The sequence below is a fragment of the Malus sylvestris genome, chromosome 17 (assembly GCF_916048215.2).
Source record: "Malus sylvestris chromosome 17, drMalSylv7.2, whole genome shotgun sequence".
NCBI classification, from domain to species: Eukaryota; Viridiplantae; Streptophyta; class Magnoliopsida; order Rosales; family Rosaceae; genus Malus; species Malus sylvestris.
The window spans coordinates 11,919,927-11,932,763 of NC_062276.1; the positions used below are offsets into that span (position 1 = coordinate 11,919,927).

At 35.9% G+C, this 12,837-nt stretch overlaps 1 protein-coding gene and 1 long non-coding RNA gene across 3 annotated transcripts in view; one reads left to right on the forward strand and one right to left on the reverse strand.

Annotated features, from left to right (window-relative positions):
- Positions 1-12,837, reverse strand: part of LOC126611149 (uncharacterized) — a 72,575-nt gene that overhangs the window by 25,938 nt on the left and 33,800 nt on the right. The window lies entirely within an intron of this gene.
- The window catches only part of LOC126611146 (glutathione S-transferase F9-like), a 62,117-nt gene that overhangs the window by 15,382 nt on the left and 33,898 nt on the right, over positions 1-12,837 (forward strand). The window contains exon 3 of one of the 2 annotated variants that reach the window (XM_050279330.1): positions 930-1,382. In XM_050279330.1, coding sequence (XP_050135287.1) covers positions 930-1,381 — 452 coding nt within the window. In that variant the 3' untranslated portion in view covers position 1,382. Of the gene's footprint in view, positions 1-929; positions 1,393-12,837 lie in introns of both variants that reach the window. The other variant, XM_050279329.1, reaches the window with a different exon arrangement.

Consider the following 12,837-nt stretch of genomic DNA (forward strand, 5'->3'; position numbering starts at 1 on the left):
CGGAGATTAGGTGGAAGGGATCCAAGGTCAAGGTTGGGACCAATGAGGCTGCTGTTGCAGTGTGAAAGGGAGAGAGAATACGGGAGGAAAGGGGAGAGAGAGAGGGGAAGGATGGTTCTGGGCACAACAAGGGAGTGAAGTGGGGGAGGAAGGTGGGTGAGGTTGGTTTTTATTAGGGTGCCATGCAAAAAAAATATTAAATGATTTTATTTATTTTTAGTTTTTAATATTTAATTATGTTTTTTAAGTCACGTCAGCATTTAACGGAGGAATTGACAGACAAACTGACGGAATGTATGACATTGCAACAAATTCGTACATAAGGTATGACATAAAGATGAGGTATGAAACTATGGTTGACCCAATAATTGAGGTAATTTTATGTAATTTACCCTTATTCTGATACAAATGATAGTGGGCTATGAAATCTCAATTGCATTGGTGAATATTCGTAATTGAGTAACAACTATTTTTGCTAGCACATGATATATTTTACTTTTGGGTCCAAATTTATCGTCTTTTGAGAATTTCCTTAGCATCAGATTGACATTACAATACACTTGCTCATTGGTTTCTTAACATCACCAATACAATGATCTAACAAGTTGTTTAAGAATGTAAAGTTGCACGTACCAAATAAAATACAACACATAACTAGTGATTCCACTACTAATAGAACTTGCTTGAAAGGTGTTCGATGAAATGCCTGAACTGATCACCAATACAATGATCTAACAAGTTGCTTACTAAGAATGTAAAGTTGCACATCGGAAACCTGAACAAATAAAATACAACACATAATTAGTGATTCCACTACTAATAGAACCGAATTTTTTTATTTTTATTTTTATTTTTTTGAGATAAAACTCCACTGGTCCGTCTTTCTGAAATCTTACCAATTGTTTGATTAAATTGTCTTCGATCTGCAGAATCACGTGCAATCATGAGGTACTACGCAGAAAAATATAAGTCACAAGGGACTGATTTGCTGGGAAAGACAATTGAGGAAAGAGGGCTTGTGGAACAATGGCTGGAAGTTGAAGCACACAACTTCCAGCCACCAATCTACAACTTGGTCGTTCACATTCTCTTTTCCCCAGTTTTGGGTTTTCCTTCAGACCCCAAGATCTTACAAGAGAGTGAAGAAAAGCTGGGAAAAGTGCTGGACATTTACGAGGAGCAACTGTCGAAGTGCAAGTACTTGGCCGGTGATTTCTTCAGCCTTGCTGATCTTAGCCACCTTCCATTCACTCACTTCTTGGTGGCTAATATGGGGAAGGAGTATATGATCAGGGACAGAAAGCATGTCTCTGCATGGTGGGATGACATTAGCAACAGACCATCTTGGAAGAGGGTCCTACAGTTTGGTGACCCATTTTAAGGTTGATGTACCTCTGGAAGAAAAATTGTGTACTACGGGTGTGTACAATTGTTTTTCTTGCAGTGATGACGTGTTGTGTATGAAACATTATTGTGAGAAGAATGTTAAATTCTCGTGTAGTTTATATAACTATTGTACCCTGGAGTTGGGCAAAATAAATAATCAGAACAGCTTGTTGGAATAATGTGCTATCTCCTTGATCATTTGCTTTATGTCATGGCTTGTGAGATGTTTTTTATTTCTCTGTAAGACGTATTCGACCTTCCATTTGCTAATTGGCTGATCTTTGATCGTTTTTCTGCTTCATCTTCCTTCTATTTTTTTGTTTCTGGTTTTTTCAGTAGTCCTCATCTGTGATGCCCGAACTTGTGAACTACAGGGTTGATACCTCTCCAAATTAGGAGTAGCAAAAAATAGAGTACTGCAATATGCATGACTTTAATGTCACGTGACAGTATGATAATCACATTAAAAAGATCAAGTAAAAAATACACGTGTAAATATGTATAATTATGGCATTATATGACGGTGTGACAGACTCACTGAAAAAAAAAATCTACAAACTTAAGAGCTTAGTTTTGCTAGAAAGGGTCATGCTTGTACCTTGTAGGTTTATGGGCCTTCTTCAGGCTGAATTTGTTGTTAATTTTAATTGCTTTTGAAAACCTCATTAGTTTTGTGAATGTTTGATATCAGATCGTTACGAAAAAAGCTAAACAAAATTGTTTATATTAATTTTCCAAAAAAAAATTGTTTATATTAATACACTAAAGATTGTATGATACTGATCAAAATCAAATTACAAACATGTACATCTATTATATTTGGACCGTGAGCTTTGCATATACGTTAAAGAACAATGTTCGACTCTTTATATATAAAGAGTATTTTGAAACGTGTAACTTATTAAACTCACATAAAAAGTTAGGTTTTTATCATAAATGGTCCTTAAAATTGACCCACCCTATCAAGATGGTACCTGAAATTGAAAATCAATCAATTTGATCCTTGAAAATGGATATCGCAAATCAATATGGTCATTCCGTCACAAATCTGTCAAAATTCTATCATGTACTAATGTGGCACATAACTGGATCCCATAAGTCTAATTGAATATTGACATTTGGATTAAAAATTATTAATAATAAATATCTTTTTTGTTGGGTTATTTTATTCACACCCTACATTTTGTTGACTACACTTCACATACTTAATAAACCCCACTTTTACTTTTTGAACTAAAATTTATCTTAATATACCCCACATTTTTTCCAATACTACCCTCACACCCAACATACACAATAATAAGACACCTAACGCTCAAACTCTTTGTCAATATTTAGGTTTATGTCAATTGAGTGTTTAGTTTTTTGTCAATTAGGGATTTTAGATTTCGTATTTGAAGAAATTGGATCAAAAGCATCGAATGCAAACCAAGTTCTGCAAAAAATAGAATAAAGCCTTTGTAATCTTAGCAAGTGAATTCAAAAGGTTGTTCAAGAGAATTTCGGAAGTGTCCATCATCAATTCATCATCAAGCCATCACATTGAAGACTATTACTTCTATTGGCTCGAGTAAGGAGAAATAATGTGACAAGTTGCCCTAAGTCGCTTCATGAGGTTTTCAATATTTATTTTCTGTATACGATCAATAGGCAACAGCAAACTCCATCATATCAAAAGCAAACCAGTTCAATTTTCTATGAAGTGAATTTTGCCAATCGAATGAAATATTATAAACATAAACTGATATGTGATAAATGACATTGCAATGAATTGTATCGTTGAGTTCAACATCGGGTGAGAGTGACTTCGAGAGCTTGAAGAAAATAATATACACTAACCTGTGCACAAAATGAATGGAATTTGCTTTGCAGCCATAAAAAATTCAATTCGTTAATTGAATCTCCAACATATCATTTTGTTGAATCTTTTAGAAGGATTAACACAAAACGAATGGAATGTTTTATTGGCTGCGCAGGCCTTAAGGTTTTAACAGACATGGTTGGAGAGAGGAAGCAACAGCCCACAAAGTTTGCAATCCGAGCAGAAAGAAAAAACCAAGGATAACAATGTTTTATCATGGTTTCGTTGTTTTTGGCACCCAGAAAGTTAGGCTGTGGGAAATCAAATGTCTTCTGATAAATATATACCCACCTAATTAAGTACAACCATGCATGCACAACGAACACCAATGCTTCCTGATAAGAGATTTTACCACACATGCACAAGGGTTAAAAACTCCTATATTACTTGTAAGAATGACAAGGTTATTGTAGTATAAACGGTTCTCGCAAGGTCGTTCTCCATAAGGATTATTAAATAATTAGAAGCAAATCAAATTCCAATTAATTATTATAAAGGAGAAAGTTGAGATGATTGATTTTTTATGACCTAATTTAATAAAACGAATTTAACTAATAAAAATAAGACAATCTGCAATATTAAAGCTGAAGGGAAAGAAAACAGTTTTGTAGAAATCAAATTAAGGAAACACTAGGGATCTGCTGTCACCTTAACAATCCTATATAGTTTGTCCAATTACTTATAACCTATACATGCATATTTCGAAGGTTAGGTGTTCTTAATATATGCCTACTTGGACCCCCAACATAGAACGTATATCAAACATGCAATCCATCTGTGGTATTCAGATCAAATCTAAACATGCACACCTCATTAAGTTTTGTAAAACTTTTTGAAAAACCATGCAACCTTTAAGACGTGGTATTCATCTTAAGTGAACTTGCACATATTAACCACAAGAAGCCTTCGTCAATTTCAGGGATCGACCTCCGACCAAAATTGCATCAAATTACTTTTCTAAACATCCTAATGGTGATCAAGCATCAAGACAAATAGATAGTTTAAACCAGTGCTTAATAATTTGAAAACCTGCATGCATATAATCATAAGCAAATTGAAGAGAAACTACATATTCTCGTTAAGGCTCATGGTCTCACCCTAACAAAAAGAGAATTAGTTATACATATTCATAATAAAAATCATAAAGTTCTTTATTGAAATAATAAAAGATCAAAAACACTTAGAATGGAAGTAGTCTGAAAATCTCTACGATTGGCCAATTTCCTCTCTTCAAGAATGCACGAAGAAGTTACAAGAATAAAGCCGCCCAAACTTATTTAACCTAGCAGAAATTAAATTCTCCTAATAAAAGGTCTTCCAATCGAACTAGGAAACTAAATAACTAAAATAAAATAGAAAACATAACCCTAAATTAAATGGTAAAATTCACCTAAAATATGAACAGCCACGTTTTAGACCACTAAACTGCTCCAAAACCGTCCCAATACAGCTGGGTTTAAGGTTTGGAATATTCTGAACATTTTTCCAGAAGGTCACGAACCCATCAAAGGTCATCTCGGGCTTCAAAAACTCAATTTAAGCTCAGAAACGTCATTTTCGAACACTGCACACTGCTTCTTTATTCCGTCGCCAGAAAATAACCGTTTGGTAGAAAAATCCTAAACTTCGATATCAACACTCCAAGAGACACACGAACGTCCTTCAATTTGAATCACTCTAAAATTCATCCGTTTGATCATGTTTTGCTCCAGAGGAAGTCAAATATCCTATATTGAAAATATAAATCAAAGTATCAAAATTCTATCAAAATATCAAAATTCTATCAAAATAATTACCAAAACACACTAAGAATAGGGTAAAATATATAATATGAAATTGACTCATCACTTCCAAAACCCGAACCTAAAACCTCGTTATCACAAACACACAACACAACATAAGGACATCAGAAGCAACGGCGAAGCATCTATTCATCTTCTTTCTTCTTTTTTTTCCTTTTTCTTTAAGTTTTATATTATGCAAAAATAAAAATTATTATTTAATTGTGTAATTATTTTTAATTCAAATGTCAACATTTAATTAGAATTGTGGAACCTAGGGTTGGGCACGGGCCAGGCCGAGCCCAATTTTAAAGGAACCGAACCTTACCCGTTTTAAACAGTAACAAGGCGGGCCGGACCAGGTAGAGGGTTTTTAAGTTTGGGAACCGGGCTGGTTTAAGATGGGTCCACGGGTCTAATTAACCTTTTTTTTTCTTTTCCGGTTTTGATACAGAGCTCTAGAACGTTCCACAGTTCTAGATTGCTCCTACTGCCAACGAAATTGACGGCTTGGAAGCTACCCGCACCAGCAGCTGAACCACTGGTGGTGAATCGGTGAAGGTGGTGGTCCTCATCTCTCTTGCTCATCTCTCCTAATCCCAAATCAAGGTCTCTGTCTCTTGACTCCGATCGACGAGCATGGCGCGAGGCTCCAATCTGACTCAGATCGACGATGGTAGTCCTTTGTATGTACTCAGTGAACCAAACCCTGTTGGCGGACACGCCGCTGGCTGCGATGAGCTTTTGGGTGTCGAGCACCATGATTCTGTATGCTTTGCACGACGGCGAAGCCATCGCCTACCAAACCGAAGATGAATTCCATATCCTTATGATAAAAGGCAGAAAGTCCTAATTTTTAATTATATTTTCCACTAAGATGAAACCTTTTGTCAAAAATGTGGACGTAGGGGCAATGCCTTTGTGTTCTTTGAATGGGTATTTCAGAATCTAATTAATCTCCTAGGTTTTTTGAATTTTGGTGCTCTATCCAGATCGGTTCTGTAGAAGTCTCGAAGCAATCGGCGCAATGAATTCGAGGGTGGGAGGGAGAAGTGAATGAGGAATAGGTGGTGCCGTCGAGGGAGCTGAGCCATTGTGGTGGTGGAGGAGATGACTCGAGTGGAAGTCTGGTCTAAGTCTAGGAAGGAAAGGGACGATGGGATGGAATGGATAATGGATTAGGTTTAGAGAATTAATAAATGGGTTATAGTTAGAAACGGGCCATCTGGGGCCCCGTTATTCCAAATCCTAAGACTCGACCTGCCCCTTAAATATTATGGATCCGCCCTGCCCCGTCCCATTTCTATTCTCAAAAAATTGAAACCGGCCTATACCCGCCCCAAACCTTGATTACCCGCCTCGACCCTCGGTTCTTGTACCCGTTTGCCCTATGTGCCACATCAGCACATAACATAATTTTTGACAAATTTGTGACGGAATGACTACATTGATTTCTGATATCCATTTTCAAGGATCATTTTGATTGATTTTCAATTTCAAGGACCATCTTAATGGAATAGTCAATTTCAACGACCATTTGTGATAAAAACCTTAAAATTTTTTTGCATAAATGTCAAATTATAATTTCTCTGTTAAACCTTAGCCAGATGCGACTAGTCAGCCTTACGAACTCGAGAATTCTTGTAGCAGTTGTACGTGGCACTGAGATCTTTGTCGTGCATCTATCGACTTGAAACGTAACACAAAAAAATGATGATGGTCAAACTGATCAAGCGGCAGCAATATTAGAAGTCTTGTTTAATTGTTTACATTTTGAATAAGATTAAATGAACCAGCAGGTATGTTGCCCACAATACAAGAAATGCCTTTTCATGAAGTTTACCATTGGGAGCTATTCACCATCTGGTTTTTCCAATGAGATATAACGACTTTGTGTGTTGTGATCACTGTTTAAAAGTCTCGCCTAGGCCTTGCTTAGGTGTTAGGTGCTAAGCTACTATTACGATTAAGTATTAGACGTTTAAAAAATAAAAATTGGCACCTAGATTTGCTTAGGCACCTACCTAGTAAAACGCCTAGGTCATGACTCTCATTTAGACAGAAAATAGATAATTTTCCTTTTCCATTTTATTTTTTAAGAAATTAGGTTCCCTTCATTTATTTTTTCCTACTCCATTGATTAAAACCTTATTCCTTTTCAACTTTTGATTAAGATCCTTAGGTTTTAATGAATGTCATTATTTCAATAATAAAATATTTACATGTCAAGATAATTAAATTTTGTTACTAAATATATTCATTTAGTGTTAGAAACGTTACATTTGGTATGTTTATATTTATGACTAAAGTTTGTATCATATATTTCTATTTTTAGTTTGTACCCATTTTTAATTTGCAACCATTTTTTTAATTTGTACCATTTTTCTTTATAGTTTTAAATTGTACCCATATATTAATTTTTTTGTTCCCATATTTTAAAATTTTTATTTGTAATCATAATTTTTTTTCCTATTTTATTAGTGCCTATAATTTATTTATTGTCACATCCCAGCCCTGGCCCCCACCACATCCCATGACACACCCCGACCGAGATCAAGGCATGCTGGCCGTCACGTGAGGGTGACGTAGCCATGTGCGCAGTGCGGAAGCAATTAAGATAAGAAATATACGGATATTAAAAAACCGAAACTACTAGAGTGCACTAGAAAGCATGAAGTGATAAGAGTTAGTTACAAAAGTAAATACTCCTAATCGGAGCATAATAATCCTAGGTGCAGTCCAGTAGGACAAGTACTAGTTATACAGTACCAGAAATGTCCTATTATTATTTAGATATGTTAGAAACGCCGAAGTCCTCGAACCCAGTAACAGCAAGCTTATCGAAAACCTGGAGGGGCGCAAAACAGAAAACGTGAGTGGGCAAAAACAAATGTTTTACAAAACCATTTCATTTATCAACATATCTAACCCTTCACTATAAAACATGTATAATTTTTCCCAGAATCAAGATATATGCATATACATAAATATATATATATATATATATATATATATATATATATGTAATTATATCAATTCAAACCATGCTTCACATAATCATTTTCATAAGTATGCCATGCCAAAATATAACAGAGTAAGCAATTCAAGTAAGAATAATTTCATAGAAATATAACATGTTAGCCGGAACCCTTGTGGTAATCTGTACGGCTGAATTCATAGCTCAAAAGTCAATCTAGCCGGAGTCAATACAATGACCTATACGGCAACATACTGCACAAGAGTCAGAGCCAAATGAAAAGGTCTGTACGACAATAATGGGTGTAATATAATCATGCTCAACACTACTCTCACATAATAGTTGGGCGATAAATCTCTAGTCACCTACGAGTCGGAACCATAAATAAGGTCTGTACGACAAGGCTATGCACCTAAATTGGATCCAATATGAGCATATGGTGCGGGAGGTGACATACTAAACAGACTTGTGCCAAATCTCTGGCTAAATCACAATCACCCTAGGTGCAGTTTTATGAGTTCAACATTATTCAATCACATATCGCATCATTGACAATTCGCATAACCCAATATAACTCACCTGAGCTTAACTGAGCGTCCACAACACCACACACACACACACACACACATATAAAGCATCAAATACTAATTCATATGTTGAATATAAATTTATATGCATGGCATTTCAAAGCATACTTTCATTTAAACGCATTTTCTGGGAAAATATCAAGTATATAAGTATATACTGAAAACCAAAAGCCCACTCACTGGTATGTCGAAGGATCGTAGCCCCCGAGTCACCCTTGAATGCGCTCGTCCTCGGGATAAGTCTCACCTATATGCGAATTAACTATAAAAATGTTATTTTAGAGCACATACACAAAACTAGTTAATAACTTCTCATACAATGCTCAATTTTGGTATTTGAATATACCACAGTGACCTACACAACCTCAGGATCATCTCCAAATTTTTAGAATAATTCTTGGACCCCTCACGCGCCGCCAAGGCCACGGCCCTACGCGCCCCCACGCGCGGCCACGTGACAAGCATACTGACGACATCAGTCAACACCGTCAGGAATATTCTAGGGAATATTCCATTAAAATCCAACGGTAATTGTTAAAGATGACTGACGGCGTTAGCTTATTCCGTCAACCTTGACGGAAGATACTCCTTTCTTCTCCGGCGACTTCGCTGGTTTCTAGGTAAAACTTTAAAACCACTATTCTCTTTCGTTTCTTCACCATTTTCCACAAAATTGGTACCAAAATGAAGCTAATAGCATGCAAAATTACGTTATACAAGTTTCAAGGCTTAAAATCTACTAGGTTTTCCTCGAGAAAGCTTGATAGTTCGGCTTACCTAGATATACATCGATCTCAGCCTTCCGATGTCCAATTTCTTCCAACGAAGTACCCCGAGACTCGTGAGGACCTCCTTAAGCTTCCTATAAACTTCAAATTCCCTTAAATACAAGATTTCACGTATACATGAACAGTGGCAAAATCGGAGCTAGGGTTTCCACGTGAAATCGAAGGTTCCCTTACCTGAAAATGGTATTTTTAAACTCGTATGGTCCTCACGAACACAATGATGATCTTAAAACCTTTGATCTACAAGGTTTGAGAGGGTTTCTGGGTTGGTCCGTATGAAGAAGGGAGAAAGAGAGTGAGAGTCTGAGAGAGAAAGAGCACGGGAAGGAGAGAGAGAAAAGGTGGGAGTGTGTGTGTGGTCCAAAAGTCACCAATCTAAACTAAGAGAAACACTTAGTTCTCATTGGGTCAAATAATAGAGGAATAATGCAAGTTTGAACCCCCTTAATATGCATAACACACACCACAATACTTGGATATAACTGTCATTTCATTTCGTCGAAAATTAAATATTCGAAACGGGTTGTGACATCCCAGGCTCGACTCTGCCGTAGCACAATATTGTCCGCTTTGGGCCCCGACCACAACCTCACGGTTTTGTTTCTAGGAACTCACACGAGAACTTCCCAGTGGGTCACCCTTCTTGGGATTGCTCTCGCGCGAACTCGCTTAACTTTAGAGTTCCGATGGAACCCCAAGCCAATGAGCTCCCAAAATGCCTCGTGCTAGGTAGAGATATGAATATACATATAAGGCTTACAGGATCCTCACCCCTGGGCGATGTGGGATCTTACAATCCACCCCCCCTTAGGGGCCCGATGTCCTCGTCAGCACACTTCTGGTTAAGGATTGGCTCTAATACCAAACTGACACACCCAGCCAGGACGCCTCGATTTGGGTCGGGGTGTGTCATTTATAATGTGCCTATGTATCTTTAAAAATGTACCACTTGTTATATGTAAAATTTACCAATTTTTTAATATAAATCTATTTTTTTAATTTAAAATGTATCCATTGTTGTTTATATAAAATGTACGCATTGTTTTCTATATAAAATGTACCCATGTTTTTAATATAAAATTTCCCCATTTTGTGTATAAAATGAACCCACATTTTTTAATTTATAATTAAGTGCGCCATTGTACTCATACAATTATACGGGTACATTTTTTTTCAAACATTTTTATGGGTTACATATTAAAACATTTTAGTTTTGGAACAATGTTGAAATTGTACTCCATAGATAATTATATATAGCCAATGTACGGGTACATTCTTTTAACATGTGACAACTATTTTATCATTCATAACAATGTTTTCTTTTGGTCAAATTCATAACAATGTTGGATACATTCTTTTGGCACTTTTTTTAAACATTGTTTCCAATCGATTGATACATATATATGCGAACATGTACTTAACATTTATTAATATACATTTTCATAAGAAATTATATTGTTATGTTGATATTAATCAATCAAAATTTTGAAAAAATTTCCATATTTTTTGTTGGCCCTTTGTTTTATAGCTCATCAGATGTTAGATTTTAAATACCATAAAATCTCAAGCTTTATTGTTGACATGGAAATATATTAATATTAATATGTTGAGGTGTACAAAGTTAAAGGACTTTGATCAAAAATTGACAACCACTAAGGTTTTAATCAATGAGTATTAGTGGCTAGGGACCGCATCCAAAGTCTCCATTTATTTTTTCAATAAATTGTATGAGACTTGTTGGATACTTAGACAAACACTCATTATATACTTGTTTCTCATGTTTCCAATATGTTCTAGTACTTTATAATTTATATATTATTTCTATTTTGCATATATGTGTGACAACTCGTCTCTAATTTTACGGTTTTATTAATTTTAAAAGATATTTACGGCAATGAGTAGTATTATGTCGACGTAAATTATCGATTATTGTTTTATGATTCTATTCACGTTATCTGCTCATCGTGTGCTACACTGGTGTTAGTACTCACTCAGGTCAGGGCCAATCTTTTAACGTGTATGTTCACATTGCATAATACGCTCACTTTGGATCCATTGTAGGTGCCAATCATGTTCTAGATTGCTATAGGTAATTAGGACTCGTATGTGATGCACATAGTACCAGTCTTCACGTAATTGTAGTACTAGAGCTTAAATCATTATTACACCCAGTCTTGTTCATGTCAGAATACCTCTGCATGAACTCATGTCAGCATATGTTTATGAGCACTCAATGTGATATGTTTATTTCTGCGAGATATTATGATTACTGGAAGTTATATGCCTATTTACGAAATTTGTGACGGGTTGAATTCTTGAGATATTGCAAGATACGGTAAGTATTTTCATACTATACGTAGTATGTATATTTTGAAAACTATTCTTGTTTTACGACGAGGGGTTATAATGTTTTCAAAAAGGTTTTTATAAAACTTTATTTTTAGGCCTACTCACCCTTGTTTTTCGCCCCTCCAGGTTTTAGTGCTGAGCTTTCGTGTCGACGAGGATTCTTGGCAAACTTTGATATATGTGATTACCTTCGACGGATTAATTCTTATCCTACCTTTACTGTACTTTACTTATGCTCTGACATCACGTGTGAATTGGGTTTATTCCCGCTCACAAACGCACTCATACATTTAGGTACTTTTAGGTTTAAATTTATTCACATTTTCCATATCACTACACTTTATGGCTTCGCCACCCTCCTGGTGTCGACTAGCACAGCTCGATTCTGAGTCCAGGTGGACATTCCGGGTCAGGGTGTATCAGTTTGGTATCTGAGCATAAGTTTGGATAGTATTACTTTCATCACTCCTTTAAAATAATAAAACTGTAAAATTAGTGACGAGTTGTCACATATGTATTCCAGTACAACTGCGTATTTTTTTTAAAGTATAAATAGAAAATTTTTTGTACGTTATATAATAAATTTAATTAAAAATTAAAAAAAAAGACCTAAGCCCCCCACCCCTCCCCCCCCCCCCCAAAAAAAAATCCCACCTAGGCGCTAGATTCCTGTCTACCACCCGATTAGTGTGCCTTTTAGAACTTTAGTTGTGACCAATACATGAGTGTTAAATTCCCACTTTAGGGTTTCAAAGGGTGGAAAAAATAGTGGTAACAAAAAAACATGGTCAGATAGTTTTTTTAGCCCGGTCCACTAATAATTGTTAGGGAGCACAAGTACAAAAAAACACTTTGCTATGCAGGTCCTTCGTCGCGCAAAGTTAAAAAACGTTGCCCAAAAATTAGCACAACGAAACTTTCGTCGCGCGCCAACTGTCACGCCAAGACAGTTACAACAGGGTTTGTGTGACAAAAAAGTAACATGCCTTGCACAAAACTACTTTGCACGACAGACAACCTACGTCGTGCAAACCCTTGCTTTTTTTTGGCAAAAATATTTTTTTATTTAATTTTTTTATTTATAATTATTGTAATTAAATTATAAATA